The sequence below is a fragment of the Delphinapterus leucas genome, chromosome X (genome assembly GCF_059928025.1).
Source record: "Delphinapterus leucas isolate spDelLeu-1000000601 "Yukka" chromosome X, BTC_Dleu_Yukka2, whole genome shotgun sequence".
Classification (NCBI taxonomy): domain Eukaryota; kingdom Metazoa; phylum Chordata; class Mammalia; order Artiodactyla; family Monodontidae; genus Delphinapterus; species Delphinapterus leucas.
The window spans coordinates 97,280,485-97,301,868 of NC_143150.1; the positions used below are offsets into that span (position 1 = coordinate 97,280,485).

The 21,384-nt window shown below is 55.2% G+C and overlaps 1 protein-coding gene across 17 annotated transcripts in view; it reads left to right on the forward strand.

Annotated features, from left to right (window-relative positions):
• BCOR (BCL6 corepressor) overlaps positions 1-21,384 on the forward strand; it is an 86,754-nt gene that overhangs the window by 45,265 nt on the left and 20,105 nt on the right. For 9 of the 17 annotated variants that reach the window (XM_089904623.1, XM_089904626.1, XM_089904633.1 and 6 more), the window contains exons 2-4: positions 15,619-15,744; positions 17,055-17,154; positions 18,116-20,956. In XM_089904623.1, coding sequence (XP_089760749.1) covers positions 15,659-15,744; positions 17,055-17,154; positions 18,116-20,956 — 3,027 coding nt within the window. In that variant the 5' untranslated portion in view covers positions 15,619-15,658. Of the gene's footprint in view, positions 1-13,071; positions 15,057-15,114; positions 15,520-15,618; positions 15,745-17,054; positions 17,155-18,115; positions 20,957-21,384 lie in introns of those variants that run through there. The other 8 variants (XM_089904628.1, XM_022556311.3, XM_022556316.3 and 5 more) reach the window with 3 other exon arrangements.

Sequence of the window (21,384 nt, forward strand, 5' to 3'; positions counted from 1 at the left end):
TGGGCTCGATTCTTCGACGAACCAAACGCAGTTGCTAGGTGATCTAATTTGACCCGATACTTCTCAATGGGGGAGGTGTGAACACACACAGTGGGCACCCTCACTTAAGGAACTGAGTTGGGGAGATGCAGAGGTTAGACCTTAATGTTCCCAGCGGCCCAGTATGTGAAGGTCTGCTCAGAGCTTTAGTCAGTGGGGCCTCTGACCGAGAGTGCTGCCGACCCAAGCCTGAAATGCCTGGCCAGTGTGTACAGGTATGCATCGGAGAGAGCAAAGGGGTCCTTGAGTTGCCTGTGTAAATAAAAACACTTCTAACCATGAACTTGTGGAGAGTTCACATAAGATACGTGCAGGGAGGCAGCCTCCAAACAAATTTAATACAACTCTGCAGGCATTGGTCTCGTTCTTTCCCTGAGGTAGAAATTGGTGGGTGGGTTACCCTATAGAGAAATGAATCATTAGTCACACTCCTCTCTCCTTCCCCCTCCTCTTCCTTTTAGGGTTTGTAGGCTTAGGGGATCCTCTACTTACATTTAACTGCAAACCCATATTGGTCTGGGAACGATCCACATTATAGGCAAAGCAAGAATGTAAGTCGTGGGGAGGTGTACGTGTTAGACAGGAATGCACAGATTAAGATGTGCGCCTGAATGACATGTGCTGAGACAAATCAAGACACTTGGGCTCTGGTGCCCACATGGAACAAGAGATACAGAAGAGATAAAGAACTGGCCGCGAGGAATGTAAACATGGGTATGCAAATACTGAGACCTAGAGCGAGATTCTAGGAGAAAATCCCAGACTTTGTTGAGCTGGAAACTGGAGCAGAATTTCTGTAAGTTCGTTCCAGAGACAAAAGCCCATTTAAAGGTGTGAAGAGGGTCACTTGGAAACACAAAAAGCATTCACATGCATACATCCATGCTTAGATACACAGGCTGAATGACAAAAACTCCTCAATGCCTGATGAAGATTTTCCTGCCCAGTGAGACAGAGCTGGGCACGGAAGTGTGGGCCACACAACCACATTCGCACACTCATTCACTGGGAAATAATGTGTCTTTGGCTAGAGGGAAACTGAGGGCAACGGTGCCTAGCTAAGGGTGGATGGCCCTTGGTTACTAAGATTGCTTCTGGTTATAGTTTCTTCCCATCTAGAGTGGGGAAGAGAGTGTGTCTTGAGCAGGTAGGAGGATTTCTGAAAGATTTCTGAGTTCTTGACCCTGAGAGGATGGATGGTGGAGGAAAAAGAGGAGTAGCTTTGCATTCTGGGTCGGGAGCAAGGGATGTTGCGCTCCTCTAAGTCCTGTTTGCTAAGGTGGCGCGGGGCCTAGTGAACTGATAGAGACTGAACCGAAAGAAGTGCGAAGCTCGGCCTCTGGGCGGAATCAAGGGGAGGTATGCTTTCTTTCCCTTTTTGTTTTTTTCCCCCTTGAGGAGACCGTGCGGGGACGGCCAGCGTAGGGAGGATTAGCAGGCGCCTCTGTGACCCCAGACGCGCGCGTAAACTCGGCTTGGGTTTGGTTTGCCCGCGGCGTCGATTTGCCGCGGTCCCTCTTTGTCTGAGCCCAGCCGGGAATTCCAGCTTTTATTGGGAAGACCGCACTCGGGTGGAGTCCGCACTGGGTCGGGCACGACAGCCGGGCCGCGGGGCTGGGCAGGAGGCTCGCCGGCCTCCGAGCCGCCCGAACCCCAGGACGGTCCTCGGGAGTGCCCAGCGGCCCCGGCAATGCCACCTCGGTGGTTTCCTCGAGGGCGGCGGGCCCGGCAGAACCAGCCCGGCGGGGCGGGGGGCCTCATGGGTCCACTTGGGCCGCCGTACCGCTCCCCTCCCCGCTGGCCCCACCCCTCCCCCGCCAGCCCGAGGCCGAAAGGAGCTCTGAAGGCCCTTTGTTAAGCTCCAGGGTCACACCCGTGCCCCGGGGGCCGCGCAAGGGCGGGAGGACCTTCTCCTGGCTGGAGGCCTCCAGCCCTCGGCTCACATGGTTCGGGCCTGGAGGGGCCTCGCCCAGTCAGGGGAGGGGAGGCCGAAGCCGGGCTGGCCCGACCGGGCTGATTCGCCCGAGTGTACGGCCGGCAGGATTCCGTCTGTTTGCAAGGCTGGCTGCGCTGCCGGGGCCTAGATGGTGGCGCTGGCTTGAGAAGCAGCCGGGGCAGGAGTGGAAGGTCTTCTCAGGCCACCCCCGTGGCAGCCGAAACGCCTGTGCCCCGAGCACTTGGCCGGGGACGTCTCCCAACCTCCAGCCCGGCCCGACGGCTTTCGCTGGTTGCTCCCCATGTGTTCTTCCGGAAGGGATAGCTGACTTTCTGTTGGATGGGAATTAACCAACGAGCTTTTCCCCCCCGCAACGTTTCTGTAGAAGGCCCCCTTTCCCAGCGCAGGCTCATTTCCGCCTGCCCCTAGTCGAGGGTGTTGGAAATGGCGGCGGGGGGGGGGGGGCGTCCCCGCACTTCGTTATTTCTTAGAACCATGTCTCCCCGGCCAGCCATCGCCCCTCAGCACCCATGGGCTCCGGCGCCCCGTGATTAGACTAGCGGGGAAGTCCGCTAGGAGAAGATCCTGACAGCATGAAATATAATTTGATCTAAAAGACAGTTTCCAGTATAATCTCATTATGCATCACAGACTCCCGGTGTTATTTTGTGGAAGGCGGACAATGATCAATTTACATTGACCCGGGGCTGGGCGAGCTTTTAGATGGTAATTGCCATATTGATTTGCATGCAAAAAGGAGACCTGCTAAAATTAAAGACCGGAAGCTAAATTAAACTAAATTTATTGTCTAGGTGCAAACCAGAGGAACTACTGGGGGGAAGAGGGTGAGTCAGGTCAGGGTGCCGGGGCAGAGCTGGCGAGAGGCCCAAGAGCTCCGGGAGGTCACAGATTTGGGAGCGGTCTTTGCCCTGGTGATTTCAAAACGTGAGGAGGGGGCTTGTTTAGGGTATGGGGACCCAGCAGGGAAAAGTTATAAACAGGCACTATTGCATTGAGGGCACTGGGATCTTTTAATGCTAATAGTAATTGCTAGGGGGGAGGAGAGGTTTATAGGGTTATAGGGGTCTTCCTGCACCATTTCCGGCACCCCCCATTTCTATTGTTCTACCCGAGCACTCATAACCGTGCCAAGGGCACCCAAATTCTTGCATCTGAAGAGTTAAATTTTTTTTTAAAGACAGGCCTTAAACTCCCCCCGCCCCCCCGTCCCCCGCGTCAGGTCTTTCGGAGAAAGCAAGAGTAGGGGGCGGTTCTGCATGCCGCCGCGGGCAGGCCTGGACCTTTGGAGGCTGCGGGAGTTCCTCCCCGGACGCAGCAGCAGTCCCAGACTCGGCCGGACGCCGATCGCTTTGGGAAGCGTCTCGCTCCAGGTGGCCCAAGTGGTGGGGGCGGGGAGGGTCTGCCGGGGCCAGGGACTCACGGTGCCCGGGGGCGGGGGTCACCTCCCTGGAGATTGGAAGGGCTTGCACGGAGGGGGTGGAAGAGGGAAGGCGGGGGCTGGAAATCCTGTCCCAATCGGCGGTGATCGCCAAGGCCGGAAAGTTTAAAAAAGAGAGAAAGCCACTGGCTGCGAGCCACTGGCCGGGGCGTGTTTGGCTGGCTAGAGGGGTGAGGACCCGGCTCCGCCATCGCCTCGGTCCCTCCCGCTGCGGAGGCCCTGGCCTGCCCCAGGCGCTCCTGGAGCCATTTCACACATCCGGAGCCTCGGCCACTGGAGGAGCCACCCGCCCGGGGCCGGGATGCCGCAGGGGCGGCCGAGTGTCCGGCGCTGCTGCCCGTTCCCCTTCCCACCGAGCTGAGCTGGAGACGGCCCTCGGTCGTGGAGCCTGTGGCGTCTGTGGCATCGGGTGTGGATAGTTCCCGAAGCTTCTGAAAGCCCGGGGCAGACCAGGAAATTGAGGATGGGGTAGGGAGGAGATGTTGAGCGCTGGCCCTGCGCTGCTGGGATGAGAAGTTGGGGAGAGGAGAGATAACCCCAACCTCCGGCTTGTCTTGGGACTTGGCTTTTTGTGGGGACCCCCAGGAGTCCAGGAGGGCCTAGCATCTTGCAAGCCGCTTCCCCCTCAGTTGCCTCTCCAGTCCCCTTTGGTCCCTGGGTTTTTCATTAAAGTCCTAGGAAAGGTAGATGTAGGCACTCTTTCCAAAGGGCTTTTGCTCTGTCTAGATAATTTGATTTATTGCTTTATGTGGCAAAACTAGTGTGGCAAGCCTTGTTCTAGTTCCAGGTGTCAGCACTTTTTACAGAGACCTAAGAGTAGCACCCACCTCCCAATGCTTGTTCTGGGCTCCTGGAGGAGGGGAAAGTGGAGCCTTTTTGAGATCCCTGGCCTCACACCAGGGTGTTCCAGTGTAGGGAGATTGGGTAGGATGTTGGCAGAAATTTCGAAAGACTTCACATGGACCAAGAGATTTCTGGGTGTAGGAGAAACTAGGGTCCAGGCTCCTTGTGGACTGAATTTCATAGGTGTTAAGTGCTATCCTTTTGCTCTGTACTGGAGTACAAGGGCTAAGGGAGCCTTCCAAACTTCTTGGGGATTCCGGATGGCACAATTTGACCAATAATTGGCTCCTCTCCGCAACTCCAGGACTGAGTTTGACCGTGGCCCATTTTTACTAGCTGTGTGACCTTGGGGGCAGGTTATTTATGGCCTCTGAGCCTCAGTAAGTTTCTTCATTTGTAAGACTGGGAATAATTATCCACCTTTAGGATCAAAGAATACTTGGCACATAGTAGGCCCCGAGGACTAGTAATTCCTTTGAATGACTGGTCAGATTCCTATAGGTTGCTCCTCTGTTCCCTGCTGCCCCTGAGATGCCCGCCTCCCCCCCCACAAGACCTGGGTAGGCCAGCGTCTGGGGACCAACCTGCAGGTTAAGCTCCCCTCCAAGGGTATTCCTGAGGCTGTTCCTCCAGGTCTGCCTCCGTGGGCTCCTCTTTCCCTTTGTTACAGTTCTTTGCATTCTGGGCTTTAAAGGATTCCATATGAAAAGGCTAGGATTTTTTTTTTTTTCTCCCCCTAAGTGGGATCATTTATATGGTTAGGAATTGATTCCAGAACCGGTATCTAGGTGCTCTTTGGCAAGTCCTCCCGTCATTCTTTCGGGGGGAGGGAACAGCAGCGGCTGGAGGGGAGAGACCTGGTGGGAAGAGGTGAAAGGGTCTGGCCCGCTGCAGAGGCCAGAGGTGCTGTGGTTTGTTTGATAGGGATTAAGTCCGGATGTTATGAGGTCTCAGTGTGGTTTTCAATAAAGTCTGTCAGGGATTGCTTCTTTTATATCGATATGTATTTTAAAAAATTACTAGCATGAGAAGAAAACCAGACCTGTATGGATCCAGGCCGGTAGTAAGCTACTGTGATCAGGTTTCCTACTAGACTCCCAGAGGGGAAGTCAGCGTTTGATTGAAGCTACACTTGGTTCTTGACTCTCTGGGGATGCCTGCTCTGAAACAGGAGCCCTCCCTTTCTCTCCCCCCCCACCCCCCTTTTCCCTTCTTCCCCTAAAAGCCTTTGTGCTGAAAGAGCTTCAGTAGGCATGAGTCCCTGGTACCTCTCTAAAGAATGCCTTCCAGCCTTTGCTGACATTGTTTTGTGAACAGTGGGTTTTACCAGGCCAGCAGTTTTCCCCCCATCTTAGCTCACTATTTTAGAGGTTCGAGTATGCCCAGGATGCGCCCAACTGCAGTGCTTTACAGTGTGTGTAGCCAGGGCCTTGCCTGTAATCTGAAGACACCTTAACCTTTGCCCTAGGTGCCCCCCCCCGGGGGGGTTGGTGGTGAAGGTGGGGAGAGCAAGGACAGGGGATTGTTGTCGAGTGTCTGTTTGTTTTCTCCAGCCACAGAGGCAGAGGGGCGGAGTGGGGCGAGGCCGAGAGTACGTTCCAGCCTTGGGTCTGATTTAAAACTTGGTTTAATTGGAGAAACTCTTAGGCATTTAACAGTTCTGTACAAATGCAAACTTGAAATAGCTCTAGGCCTACGTCATTTAGGAAAGAATAAATGAAGTACAGAAATGTCCAAACTATGTAAATCTTAGAGTTGTCTGCCCTCCCATAAACACATGACAAGTGCCAAGGCATTTCCAGTCAAAACACCCATGGAACCAGCAGCCTCCATCCTTTGTATTTATTATTTTATTAACAGCATTTTACACAGCATTTAACAAGCACAGCCTGCCTGCTTTCCACCTCGGCTCTCAGCAGACTGAGGGGTGGAAAACAGATGGGGGTGGCGAGGAGTGGTCTCTACAAGAGACTTCTAAGCTGGAGAAATCTCTTCGGATGGGCATGGAAAAGGAACATTTGGGGTTCCTTTCTCCTGGCCCCAAAGAGAAGACAAAAGTAATGCTTTGGAGGAAGAAATCCCCTCTCCCTTCTCCGGAGGGAAGTTGTGCAGGTGTGGTCTGTCTAGTCTCCACTTCGATTCCAGAAGGTGTGAAGCAGGGTCTCCTTTCCCAATACTCTGCCCATCAGTTATTGGTGCTTTTCAAAGAATAAGTATTTGTCTGCTATCATTATTCTATATCCTGGTGGAAAGTTTATAACGAAAACTAATGCCTTTCTTAAGTCATAAAATGAGCCTTGTATGATTATTTAATTAAAATCTATTTAAGGACCGATTAGGCGTGTAATTTGCGCTAATAATGACGATTATGGAAATGTTCGACTTAACCAAAAATCATAAAGGAGACATTTTGATCAGTGGGGCGACCAGGAAGGATTCAGGGAGTCGGACGGTTTTCCGAAACACATGAGGCTTTGGGCTGAAGAAAGTGCTGAGCTGCCTAGCCTCTGGGACACGGTAGAGAGGGCTGCAGGACCCCAGGCCTGGCCGGGGCAGGCCGACCCACGCTTTGCTGAGCAGAGAAACTGACCCTGGGAGTCTGAACAAGCTTTATTCCCAGCTGAGGAAGTGGGGGAGGGGGCCCGGGAGGAGGAAACTCTGGGAGAGAGCTGATGAACCCCACAGAACTCTGCGCGAAATGGCTGTGTTCTCTTGCCTTAACAATCAACCGCGACACACGCATTGCTGCCTCGGCTAGCCTTGGCTGGAGCCTGGAGGGGTGGGGGGAGGGGGGTCTCTTGTTCCGGAGAAACCTGCCAGCTGCTGGGCTTGGTGCGAAGGCAGACACAATGCTGCTGTTGTTGGTTTGATCTCTAACTGTGGATTGTTAGTCTGGCTTTAACTATGTGGTAAGGGGGGAATGTGAAGGCTGTTTACAGCGAGTGCAAATAATGTGACAGCTGTTGGTGCACGAGCAGCGCTGTGCCTCCTCGGCGCTCACACAAAGCGCGCACTATGCAGGCCCGCGGAGAGCTGCAGAGGTGGCCGCCCCTTGCTGGCCCGGGAGCCCTCGGATGCGCTGCGAGACAGCCCGCGGCGGCGGCGGCGGCATCCGCGCCCCGCGACACGCATCTTTCTGGCTCCTGGGATCGTGGTGGACGTGCGCGCTGGCCGGTGTGTTGTGGTTTAGGGAACTTGTTAGGCAGAGGTGGCAGGAGAAGGCCTGCGGGGTCACGAGTGCCAACTGTCTGGAGGGGTTTGGCCGGGATCTGTTGACCTGGGGCCTCAGCGGCTTGTGACCGGGTTGTTAAGATTTGGGAAAATAACTTTCCGCCCTAAAGCAAGCCTGTTGGAAAGAATGTATTATTAACTGAAGGCTTTCTGGAAATCGCAGAGGCTCTGAAGGCCGTTGTTCTTCCTCTGAAATGGCCCTGTTATTCAGACAAGTTCAAGAGACAGGCGGCCGCTGTGTTCTATGCCCTCGGCCCTGTTTCCTGGATTGGAAACACAAGTGTGTAGGTTCAGGACCCGAAGGGGGGTGAATGGGGGTGGGGAGGTGTGCAAGTCGGCTTTTGATTACCCACCTCCCTCTGCCTTCCCGGTTTTTAAGAGTGCACTTGCCTTTCAGCTGCAGGACCAACGGTGCTGTCTTGAGGTCTGCCCACAGCGCCACCCACTCTGTGACTCAATCAACTAGATGCCCACAGCCCGGCCTTCTCTGAGTTCCTGGTCCTCTGCCAGGCACTGTGGGGAGGCGCCAGGGTGGGAAGGAGAACAGTTGGTGGGTGGCAGCAATACCCCGCTGGGCTGGTCCAAGCTGGCGGGCTCTGGATGGTCCGGAAGATGGGCCTGCCCCTGGGCTGTCCTGGGGCAAGCTGGGTGTAAAAACCACTCCCCCCAATCTCAAGGTTGAAGGCTTCGCAGCCCTGGCCCCCGGGCTTTGGAGGATCACTTTAGAGCTGACTTAATTCTATATCCTGCCCTTCTGTGTGACTTTGGCCCCTGAGTGTACAGCTTGCAGGATATCTGCAAATTATGGGCCCACCTCCCCCCCCCACCCCTGCCCCCAGATCTACTCTCTGAGTTATAATGTGGACTTCTACATCTAGTTGGGTTCCCTAGTGGGGAGCTGGGAGATGCTTCTGGAATGATACATGAACTTCGGTGCCAGTTCTATAAATTGGTCTCTTTTTATGACGTGTGCCATTTTCTGTAGGAATGTTGCTTGCAAAACGAGTTTCGCCTTGGAGGAAAGGCGGAAAGATAAACAAGCCTGCAACGCCAAAACACTGGCAGTCTTTCCCTCCTTCCAGCTCTCTTAAAGCAGCCGGGCTGTATTTCCAGGATTAGACTCGTGCTTGTGAAGAGGGACTCTGGTTGGCTTTTTTTCCCCCCAAGCAAATGCAAATTAGAGAAAAATAATTTTCTTTCAACGATATGCAATGTATTAGTCACTTGTTATCGTGCTCCGAGGCAGGCCTCATTTGCGCGTCTGCCAGCTCGCTCACATCTGCTCGGCGCTGTTTGGGGCATTTTAACCTTGGCGGTGTCGTGTCTGGTCCCACGGATCAAGGAGGAGTAATTAAGCTCTGAACAGCTAGAAAAATTCACGGGCCCCCACGTCTACCGCAGTTTTCCCACAGCTTTGTTTGGGGTGTTCCGGGTTCCAAGATGAACAGACGTGGGGTTCCTATTGTTCCTTGTAAAGAAAGTGGGAGCCCCTGTCCTCCCCTGACCCTCATCCCCAGCCTTCCCAGGACTCCCAGTCTGCACACAATCAGCAGGGAAGCTGGGTGCAGATCACAGGACCCTGTGTTTTATGCATCTTTTATTCGTAAAGAGTTCCTTTGTGCTTCCTGTGTGTACTAATGATAGCTGTCGTTAATAGCTTTATGGTATAGTTTGTTCCTGGTGGGGGGAGGAGTTTGCAGTGGGTTCACTTTATTTCTACAAAGCCCTGATGGAGGCTGCAGTGCAGTGACACCCCCTCTAGAGTTGTGGTCTATGGATCGTTTATTCTGGGTTTGCCTCCAGGTTGTGTAGACTCCAAGTGGGAACCCAGCCTGTAGGGACCAGACCCGAGGGGGTGTGTTGGCGGGGAGGAGAGGAGTAAGGTTGATTCATTGCATTCAACCTAGGTTTCCTGTCCTGGGCTGCTGCCTCCTGTTGAGGGACACCAGCTTCCAAATGGGGCCCCATCTTGCATACACACGTGGTTGTGTGTGGCACAACCGTGAAAGAAAGTGAAAGGAACAAAAAGCCGAGGCCTGGCGTCGGGGGAGGTTGGTCCAAGAGCTGACGGGGAGGTGGGTGGGGTGGGGGACGACACGGCTCTGTTTTTGGGAAAGGGGGTGTGTGGCGGGCAGCCCCGGTTTGGCAGCGGCTCTCCCGGTCGATCCTTGCTGGTGCCCCCCTCCCCAAGCCCCCGAGCCCCCTTTTACAGTTGGCTACACCTGGCTTGCATCTTTCAATCGGGGAAGGTGGGGGAGGCGTCCACGGAGAGAACACTCCAGACTGGCCGAAGGGAGCGCAGGACGATGGCCCGGAGCGGTCTCCAGTCAGTGCCCACTCCCCTGGGGCGCGCCGCCGCACATCCTGGGCTCTCCGTGCGCCCACCCAAAGTTGCTTTTTGTCAGAGATTCAGCGGCAGGCGCCTGGGAAGGGGGAGCCCAGAGGAGCGCAAGGGCGGGGTGAGCTGGGGTCGGGGGCTGGCCGAGAGAGCCGGGGGTCCTGGAAGGTCGGGCGGGGGGTGCGTGGGGGGGGGGCGGCCCCGCGCTGGGACCTGGCGGAGGAGGGGCGAGGAGCCTGCGGCAGCGCGGGTGTGTGTGGTGGGAGAGAAAATCCCTTTGTTGCCGACCGATCGCGCTCGGGGCTGAGGCGGGGGAGGGGGCGCCCCTCCCCCACTCGCAGCCGCCGCCGCCGCTGCGGGCCAAGTTCACTCCCGACTGACCGAGTGGCTCGCTGCTCTATTCTGGCGCCCTGGGAGGAGGCAGGGAAGGTTCTGGTTGCTCAAAAGGTCAGGGCCGGCCGCGTGAGTTTCCCGTCCCCCACCCCGTCACACCCCCACTCCTGCTCCGCAGCTCTGTTACTAATGCAAAACTTGGGTCGTGAGTGGGGACGCCTCTGGAGGTGGCGACAGCCATGACTTGGAGTGTGCCAAGAGACAGCGCCTGGGCAGGCTGGATCACTCCTCCCACCCCCCACCCCCCACTCCCCACTCCCCCCCAGCACTCATGCCCGGCTGCAGGACCCAGTCGGCGACCTCCTTCAGCCACACCCCACGAAGCCTGCGACCCTACCCCCGACCTGGGGGCATCCTTGGGGTTCCACTCTCCCCACTGCTACACATACTGGGGAAAACATCCCAGGAGGACTTGCCCCAACGCTGCACACCCTGGACCGCTTTTTCTCATCTCCCACCTCCTCGCGGCCCCCAGTCCTAAAATAGGAACTTCTTCATCCCTCCCTTCCTTGACGCCAATAGAGAAGCGCCTGTGTGTGACTCAGTCTGCGCTTGGAGCAGTCCCAGGAAGGGCTCCCGCGCCATGAGCTTTGGGCTTCCATGAAAGCCACACACTCTGCAGAAGGTCACCCCTCCCGGGCCCCCTCTGTGTCCCTGCCTCAGCCTTCCCTCTGCCGCAAAGAAACTATGTAGCCATTCTGGGGTTTGTTTGTTACATAGCATGTTTAGTGGAGTCAGATGCTGTTTAATGGGTTAGATGTGGCCTGCACCAGCTATTGCCAGGCAGAACTCAAGTCCATAGTGCAGTTTAATCCTCTGGAAAACACGGTGCCAAATATTTACAGATGAGGGGGCCAAAGTTGAAGAGGTCCGGCCACCTGCCCAGAGACACGCCGTGGACGAGAGTGGGAGCTGGGAGGCTGTGGTGACTGCGCGCGCGCGCGTCCTCCACAGAGAACCAGCCATGCCCATGAAGTGAGGGACACCCCTTCCCCGAGGAGGTCCCCAGCATACGGAGGACCGTGGCACATGGCATGCTGGCTGGGAGCCCTGCCGTCTGCCCGGCCTTCTGAGCCGGAAGCTCCCCAAAACCTGTCCAGGTCTTCTTGGTCACTAACTGGATAAGTGCCTGATGTGGCAAGGGGTGCCTAGAGAGCGAGGCCCTAGGAAGGGGCACCGTTAGTATTGGAGTGGAGTTGGGATGGTTTGGTGGCGCTGCTTCTCATTCCGTCGCTGTCACTTGACAAGCGTGCTGTGCAGACTTGAACCAATCCATCAGCGCCTCAAGGGCGGAGGCAGTGGAAAGTGGCCCGGTGCCAGGAGGAGCTGGGGTGGAGAGAAAGGAGAGGTGCCAGGAGTGGCCTGGTGCTGCCTCCCTGCACTCACGCCAGCCTCTCACGGCCACTGCTCCTTCCTTTGCAACCTGTTTGTTGCCTGCCAAGGGAAGTCGCCTTTAAAGAAAAACAAAACAAAACAAATGTTCTCTCCTTTTCCTCGTTCCATAATGGTGTCTTCATGGCAGGGATCGGCAGGGCGGTGGTGGGTGCAGCTGGGGACCCGTGTGCCCCCTCGTGTCTTTTCACAGAGGGCCAAGGTGCCCTCACTCAGGGATGCCGAGGTTGGGGTGACAGCTCCTAATCTTGGTCCCTCTGACCTCTTTCTGCCAATCAGGCTCTTCTCCCCAGTGTCCAGGCCAAGCTCCGATGCTAATCATAACTCTTGGCTCCTGGGCCAGATGACTGCCCAAGTCTGTCGAGGGAGTCTCAGGCTCTCCTGTGCTTGCCCTTAGGGCCAGACCGAAAGCCGGAGACCACGCTGCGAGTCTGCGTTTTGCAAGCCGGGTCTCTCCCAGAACTGGGTGTTCAGCGGGCAGCCACCACAATTCCTGGCCTGTTCTTCAGAAACCAGACGCTCCTCCGTCTCCCCGGCTGACCCCTTCTCTTGGCCACCTTCCCTCTTCATCCCTATCCCACATCCTTGCCCCCTTCTCTCCACTGCTGGGAAAAAGGGTTAAAACCCAGAGCCAAGGTGTAGCTTAGCAGCTCCCACTGGAAACAGGTTGGTGCTTGTAAAGTGCTTTTCGTGACTGACTTCACACGTCTTGGCACTTCCAGAAGCATCACCCACCTGTGGAAGAAAAGGGGGGGGGTCGTTGAGAAATAAGGGCAGATGAGCCTCTTATATACAGCAGCAAAGCGCCCGCTCTGTCATCTAAATCACGTCATTTGCCCCCCTGCACCATGACCCACAGCCAAGGGTCAGGGAAGTCACTTTTGAAGAACTTTTCCTTGGAGGTTAAAAAAAAAGAAGAAGAAAGTAAGAAAGACCCCCCAACTGTTTGAATAGCCGCTTCTAGAAGAGGAGTGGGGTGAGCATGGCTGTGTCTCTGACCCCGTCTCTGTGTCCCTTGCGCCCAAGATCCCCTTAGTTAGTTCTGCATCCCAGAGAGATGGGGGGTGGGCCCGTTCTTCAGTGATGGTGGGGTGTAAGCAGTATGGCCTTTGCCCAGGATGAGGGTGTTCCTGCCCAGGATTTGGGCTGTCACTCTGGAGACGGGCCTCACGCCAGGCAGGGCCTCAGCTCCTTGGCCCTTTCCACCCAGGTCCATCTTTGGCCCGGAGCCTGAAGAGTTAAAAGTCTTTAGCTCGTTGCAATGAAATTATGGCTGGCAGTGGCGCCGCTGTTTGTTCAACAGACCTCCACTTTTAAACAGTTCACAAAAAGTTCATGGGGCAGCTAAAGATTATAAGTGTGTGTGTGTGTGTAGGTGTAGGTGTAGCCAGCAGGATCCAATACTGAGCCTTACCCCTCCTCCTCTTGTTTCTTCACGGCCAGCCCCCCGCCCCACCCCCACTCCCATGACACCGGACCATGCTCGGGGCCTCAACCCTCCATCTGACCCTGTGCACGTAAGAACACTTCATCCTGACACTGGGTGTTATTTATCTGTGCGGCGTTAATATTGAAAACCCCACCAGACAAGACCTGGAAGGGCGGGGAGAGGCTCTGAAAGCACCCCGTGGTCCCAGGTGTCTCTAAACTGCATTCCCCTCTCATGCTAAGTCCAGGCCGCCCTTTCTAAAGAAAAGCCCTTTCAAGGGAAGGGGGCTGCTGGCCCTTTTTGGGGGGAGAGGAGAGGACTCAATAGGGTGATTGTGGCAGCGGCCTTTCTGTTTCCTCAGTCAGGTGCTCAGAGGTCATTGTCCCAAGGTGACAACTAAAGGAGACATGTAAGAGGCAGCTTGTGTAAGTTTTGAAGCCTGGGGCACCAGAAGATTGGGGGCTTCGAGGGCACACACGCTTCTTCCCTCATCCTTTTCTTAAGGGTTTGATGGAGTGACCCTTTGGCTTCTGGTATAATGTCCAAATTTCACCGTGACACCCAGCCAGGGGGTGGCACGTTGTGGTCCTCCCGCTGCAGCCACGGCCAGGACACTTGCACCGAGGAATGTTGCTCCTCCACCTTTTAGATGAGGCTTCCCTGGACATCTTCCTTTTGGTCTTCCTTTTGTTAGAAGGGGCGGCAGGGGTTAGGGAGGGGACACTTTGTTGAACGTGCCTTCTCGTCGGCCCTGCACTAGTGGTGGCCTGCCCCCAACTTGATTTGTATGTTCGAAACACGGAAGAACAGCCCGTGAGCCCCCCACAGAACCTTCCTTGATGCCCAAGTCCATCTGAGTCCACCTTTTCGGGGCACTGTGGCCAGCCACTGGAAGTGCCCCAGTCTGTCTAAAGTAAGGGATGCTTCCTAAAGAAATAGCTTCTCTAGAATCCCACCAGGCCGGACACAACTGGGAGATCTCTGCCTTTCCTCAAGCTTCATTGTTGAGTTCTAACTACGCGCCGTGTGGCTCTTGATTCACAGACGGTGTTCCCTTCTGTATAGGGGCCGCCGACGGGGGATGCTGGTGGACAAAAGCCTGTGTTAGGACAAAGAAATGCAGAGGGGGATAGCCTGGCTGGCTTTGGGATTCAGGTCTCCCAGGTGCTCCCTGACCCCACCCCTAGTCACTCTCGGAAAAAGAGTCCCCAGTCCTTGGTGGCTCCCACCCAACAGACCTGGCAGTCAGCTCCGTGTGCTAAAGTGTAAAAGCAAGCATTTGCATATTTCTTCCTGCTAACAAAGGAAATGTGTCGACTTAGGGAACATTTGGGCTTTCGGAAACTGTGTGGGTGGGTGTGTGAGGGAGGAGAAAGAAAAGTTCCCCCCATGAGCTGCACACCAGTGATTTCACACTCAGGTTCGGGTCCTGTGTAAAGAGGCCGTGGCTGGGGGGGCCCTCCCCTCCCCCGCCACCCCGCCCCGGACAAGGGAGTCTGCGAGCAGGGGAATTGCCTAGGGCCATCGGTCCCAGGCATTAAAGGCTCCCCTACTTATTAACCCAGCATTTAACAGCAGGATATGGGGCTGAAGCGCAGTCAAAAGAAACGGCTCAACCTCCAAAGAGCAATTAAAATCCTGCACGAGGATAAATCACGCGCCGTGATAATCCTGTTAATAAAATGCAGCTTGTCCTGACCCTTCACTCATGCAGCAAACTAGAATGTGATGTGGGTGGGGCTGGTGGGCCGGGAAGTTAAGGAGGGGGCGGGGCTCTCCCCTCTGCCTCGGCAGCCTCCCCCCTCCTCCCGGTAGACGGTTAACGGGTGGCTTCTGCTTGCTCCCCGCGGGCCGGAAACTTGCAGCCCCAGCCCCAGCCCGGCAGCCTGGGCTGCTACGATTTCTGCACTCGCTACTGATTGCTGGTCCCCAGCGAGCAGGCGTCATTGAATTACTCCGCCGCCTCCCTCTGCAGCTCCCAGGCCAAACCACCCAGGTTTGGGGCTTAATCTAATCTAGGGCCCGGGTGGGGTGGCTCGCCAGCCCACTGACTCTTTTTAACCCTCCGTCTGTAAGTCACACGCACCGCAGCCGTAGAAGTGAGTCGTAGTTTGGGCCGCCACACCGGACTGTGTGCCTTTTATCCCACACCCCACCCCTGTCCCCAGGTCCTTTCAGCCGCAAGAAGAATCAATGTGGGGCTCCCTGGAATCCAGCACAGTCCGCTTTCAATCCAAGTGTGTTCTCCAAAAGGCTGGGAAAGGGGAAGGGAGAAGGGCAGGTTAAGGGTGACATGTGCTGCACCTTGAATGGTGTGTGGCCTGTGGTTCTTGAACCCTCTCTTCGTCCCCAGCGCCTCCTGCCAGGGAAGTTCCATCTCCCTCCTTGAACCTCTGGCTCAGGCGTGTTCCTTTGCTCCTGGCCATCTGTAGAACATGGAGCAGGGTCTGCCTCCCCAAGTGCGTTCTGTATGAAGTGCCTAGAAGGAGGGTTTTCTCTTGTTCCCTCTTTGGCTCCTTTTTTATTCAACCTTCTGGGATTCCTTTTGTTTTAAACAGACTAGACGCTTGAAGAAAAGCTGCCATCCAAGAAGACGACATGCTTTCAGCAACCCCCCTGTATGGGAACGTTCACAGCTGGATGAACAGCGAGAGGGTCCGCATGTGTGGGATCAGCGACGACAGGTAAATGCGCGTGTCCGGCTGAGGCCTGGGGAGAGCGTGGGTCCTTCCCCAGGGCTCCTGAGCAGAGCCCCCCCCTTCACGTCCTCACAGCCAGAGTGGGCCCAAAGGGGGTAGGGGGTAGGGGGGAGATCTCCTGCCTAGCTGGCGGCCCTTGATTTACAGTTTTAACAGGCAACCTGGCTCAGCGAAGCATTGCCGCCCTTTAAGAGATTAGCCCCTAAAGCGGCCTTTCAGTGCACTTTCGTCCTTAATTTATTATTTCATATTTATGAAGGAGAATTAATCCCAGTCTATATGCTGCTTTAACTCTAAATGTCAGGAGTGTGGGCCCAGGTGGATCGGCATTCGATGTGCTTTTAAAACAAATAGTTTGCTCGGTAATAAATGGGGCGATAGCCACCCTTCACATCATTGAAGCCCAGGTTTCTCTGCGTCCTCCGCCGCCTGTTCAGCGAGGCCATTGGCTCCTGGTTTCAGTCACCCGACAGCTCTGTTACGCTTCCTAATCAGTAATTTTGGAGTGCGGGGTAGAGGCAGCTAAGCAGTAGATAATTGAAGCTGCTCTTCCGGGTAATGACGAAACTTTTCCCTGCCGCTTGTCAGTGATTTTATCCTGGGGATTTGGAAGTTGGCACCAAGCACTTTCTTTACCGATGCTCTCTGATAACGAGTTCCAGGGCAGCCGCAGCAGCCTGGCACAGATGTGCGGCTTCCCCTGGAGCAGCTGACATTTGTAGAATATTAGTGTGTATCCCCCATCATTTTGATAGAGGCAGTCAAATATGGCTTCATTATCACCATGGAAACCAGTTTCGTAGGACATGGTACCTAACTTTGTTTGGGGAAAAGTTTTGAAAGCCTGTCCTCACGGGGTAACACAGAAGTGATTGATGTAGCCAGCTCGCAGACTCCAGCCTTGAGGTCCCCACTTTGGCTTTGGACATTGTATTACTTCATGCCTGTCCTCAGGTAGAGCTTATAAGGGTCTGCTAGGACAGCAGAGCCCGGACTGCCCTGCCCGGCCTCTCTAGAGAAAAAATTGTGAGGGTGACGTGGTTGTGCAGAATTTCTGCCTTACCCAACTCGAGGACGTATTTGTGATTTCACATCCCTGTTGCCCTGCCTTTCCGTTGTTTTTCCCAGTCCTGTTGAATCACCATTCGGGGACAACTTTCAATATGGGCCATTGGGGAGGGTTTTTTTTTTTTTTTTTTTTTTTAAGGGCAGTTGGAAAAACGGAGTTATTAGAAACTGGTCTATTCTGGGGCAATCTATGAAAGATGGATTAAGTGAGGAATGCTTTCATGAAGTTGGTGTGTCCTTCTAAATAGGAAAATTCCTGTAAACGATGGTGACGCTTCAAAGGCCAGACTGGAACTGAGGGAAGAAAATCCCTTGAATCACAACGTGGTAAGAGATTAATGGCTTCTGTTGATGTGCCCAGTATCAGTGATCTGTAAATCAATCGTGCATTCATTTGCATACCATTAAAGGGCCTTTTGGGGGCGGGGCTGGGTGTTTCAGGGCAGGGCTTGAGTAGAAAGAAAGCCTAGGCTGCAGGACGAAGCCTCACCCAATTTCTTCCTGGCTCGATTTCTTGGCTGTGCTCGCCATTTACGTCCTCGTCCCCTGGCGACTGGTGGGATATGTGCCGCCTTTTCTTCGATAAGCTACGTGCCACATCAGTGCTCCCAGCTGGATAAATTTGTAGCCTCCAAGTAGACCCTTAGGGTTTACCTTCCCAGTAAAATATGAAACAGAGCTGTCTTCAGATACCAGGGAGAGGAAGTCAAAAGACACAACTACAGTTTGACCCATGGCCTCTTTATTGATTTAGAAATGAGACAGCTCAAGTCCTTCATTCCTTACTGTCCCCCTGAAGATTGTTTTTTGTTATGTTAAATAATGCCTCGCTACATGGGGCGGGGGGGGGGGGGGACGACACAGTGAACATCGCCCCGCCCCAACCTGACAGGGCCTGGGGAGGGTGAGTCCGAGTTCTGTACCCCACGAGGGTGGTTCTGAGAGCAGTGGAGTTGGTATCACCTCAGTTGCAGCAAAGAATTTCTGCTGAGAAGGTGGATCTTCCAGAGTGAATAGATGACTGAATTAATGCAGGGGCCTCAAGTCTAAAGGGACCAGCGTTTTACGTGCTTTCAGGATACTAGTTGGACAAAAGTGAGACGGCAGGCAGGGGACGGTTCTGGATAAGCGGGGAGGGGGCCAAAGACCTTGTGAATCCTTTATTTTTAAACCCTTTCGGCTCAGATGTTGAGGTTGATGTCCTATTGAGCTAGTCCGCGGTTTCTCTTTGGGATGGGCTGCTTTGAAGGCGTGTCCTCGGTAATACCCGTGTTCTTCTTCTGCGAAGGTGGACGCGACCACGGCCCATCGGATCGATGGCCTGGCAGCGCTGAGCATGGACCGCACCGGCCTGATCCGGGAAGGGCTGCGTGTCCCCGGAAACATCGTCTATTCTAGCTTGTGTGGACTGGGCTCAGAGAAAGGGCGGGAGGCTGCCACAACCATAGGTGGTCTGGGGTTTTCTTCCGAAAGAAACCCAGAGATGCAGTTCAAACCGAATACACCCGAGACGGTGGAGGCCTCCGCTGTCTCCGGAAAACCCCCAAATGGCTTCAGTGCTATATACAAAACGCCACCCGGAATACAAAAAAGTGCTGTCCCCACGGCAGAAACACTGGGCTTGGACAGACCTGCTAGCGACAAACAGAGCCCGCTCAACATCAATGGTGCTAGTTACCTGCGGCTGCCCTGGGTCAATCCTTACATGGAGGGGGCCACGCCAGCCATCTACCCTTTCCTCGACTCGCCAAATAAGTATTCCCTGAACATGTACAAGGCCTTGCTACCTCAGCAGTCCTACAGCCTGGCCCAGCCGCTGTATTCTCCGGTCTGTACCAACGGGGAGCGATTTCTCTACCTGCCGCCACCTCACTACGTCAGTCCCCACATCCCGTCGTCCCTGGCCTCGCCCATGAGACTCTCGACGCCTTCGGCCTCACCAGCCATCCCGCCTCTGGTCCACTGCGCAGACAAAAGCCTGCCCTGGAAGATGGGCGTCAGTCCTGGGAACCCGGTCGATTCCCACTCGTATCCCCACATCCAGAACAGTAAGCAGCCTAGGGTGCCCTCTGCCAAGGCGGTCACCAGCGGCCTGCCGGGGGACACGGCTCTCCTGTTGCCCCCCTCGCCTCGGCCTTCACCCCGCGTCCACCTTCCCTCGCAGCCCGCTGCGGACACCTACTCCGAGTTCCATAAGCACTATGCCAGGATCTCCACGTCGCCCTCGGTCACCCTGTCGAAGCCATACATGACGGTCAGCAGCGAGTTCCCCGCGGCCAGGCTCGGCAGCAGCAAGTATCCTAAGGCTCCAGAAGGAGCCGAAAGCAGCCAGCCAGCTCCCGGGCACACCCGGAAAGCAGCAGGTCAGGACAGAAAAGATGGCAGCTCACCTCCTCTCTTGGAGAAGCAGACGGTTACCAAAGACGTCACCGATAAGCCACTAGACTTGTCCTCTAAAGTGGTGGATGTAGATGCTTCCAAAGCTGACCACATGAAAAAGATGGCTCCCACGGTCCTGGTTCACAGCAGAGCTGGGAGCGGCCTAGTGCTCTCCGGAAGTGAGATTCCGAAAGAAACTCTATCTCCTCCAGGAAATGGCTGTGCTATCTATAGATCTGAGATCATTAGCACGGCTCCCTCGTCCTGGGTGGTGCCCGGGCCAAGTCCTAACGAAGAGAACAATGGCAAGGGCCTGCCGCTGAAAAACAAGGCCTTGGACTGGGCCATCCCGCAGCAGCGCAGTTCTTCGTGTCCCCGCATGGGCGCCGCCGACGCCGTGGTCACTAACGTTTCGGGGTCGGTGTCGAGCGCCGGCCGCCCAGCCTCTGCGTCGCCGGCCCCAAATGCCACCGCCGAGGGCAGCAAGACCAGCAGGAGCTCCGTGGATACCACGCCATCCGTCATCCAGCACGTGGGCCAGCCCCCGACCACACCTGCCAAGCACAGCGGCGGCACCGGCAGCAAGGGCGCCAAAGCCAGCAACCCAGAGCCGAGCTTCAAAGCGAACGAGAACGGCCTCCCGCCGAGCTCAATATTTCTCTCACCAAACGAGGCGTTCAGGTCCCCACCAATCCCCTACCCCAGGAGTTACCTGCCTTACCCAGCACCCGAGGGCATCGCCATAAGTCCCCTCTCCTTACACGGCAAAGGCCCTGTCTACCCTCACCCGGTGTTGTTGCCCAATGGCAGTCTCTTTCCTGGGCACCTCGCCCCAAAGCCGGGACTGCCCTATGGGCTACCCACGGGCAGGCCGGAGTTTGTGACCTACCAGGACGCGCTGGGGTTGGGCATGGTGCATCCCATGTTGATACCTCACACGCCCATCGAGATCACTAAAGAGGAGAAACCGGAGAGGAGGTCTCGGTCCCACGAGAGGACCCGCTACGAGGACCCAAGCCTCCGGAACCGGTTTTCTGAGATGCTGGAGGCTGGCAGCACCAAGTTACATCCAGAAGTCCCCGCGGACAAGAACCTAAAGCCCAGCCCCAGCTGGAATCAAGGGAAGACCGTCGTCAAGAGTGACAAGCTCGTCTATGTAGACCTCCTCCGGGAAGAGCCAGATGCGAAGACCGACGCTAACGTGTCCAAACCCGGCTTCACAGCTGAGAGTGTCGGCCAGAGTGCCGAGCCCACCAAACCCCCGCCTGACCCGGCCCTGCAGCCACACCGGGATTTCATTGCCCTGAGAGAGGAGTTGGGGCGCATCAGTGACTTCCACGAAGCCTATACTTTCAAACAGGCTCCGGGCCAGCCCGTCTTCGGCTTAAGCAAGGAGAATGTTCCGGCGGGAACCAACAAGGAGAACCTGGCGATGCCGGTCTCGACTTCATTCCTGGAGCCGACCCTGGGGAGCGAGGGCTCTGCGGTCACTTTCGGGAAAACCCAAGAGGATCCCAAACCGTTTTGCGTGGGCAGTGCCCCACCGAGTGTGGACGTCGCCCCCACCTACACCAAAGACGGAGCTGGCGAGGCAGAATCAACCGATGGCAAAGTTCTGAAACCGAAGCCATCTAAGCTGGCAAAGAGAATCGCAAACTCCGCTGGTTACGTGGGTGACCGGTTCAAGTGTGTCACTACCGAACTGTACGCAGACTCCAGTCAGCTCAGCCGGGAGCAGCGGGCATTGCAGGTGAGCCCCCCCACCCGAATTTCAGGAGCCTGACCAGTTGTCAGGTTTTTTTTTTTAATGTGTGAAGAGGAGGGGGCCAGGGGTATGATAGGGCAGGACACCGGGCTGATTTGGTTAATGAAGCTTATGATAAATTTAAATGTTTGAAATGTGTCCAGTAAGGGGACGTAAGTGGATACTTTAAGTTATTCTGTAGATTTTAAGCGAACTCCACTCGAATGCTGATAACGGAAGTTTTAATTATTGCGAAGGATGTCTAAAAGACTGCATGACGTTTACCTATCAATCGCTTTGATTTCTCTGCCGTTACTGTACGTTAACAAATATACCTAAAAGCGCTGTTTAGAATGCCTTACGTGATACTTGGTGGAGGTGTGTAGCGGCCGCATGTCTGTGAGATTCGTGCAATTTTTTTTTTTCCACCAAAA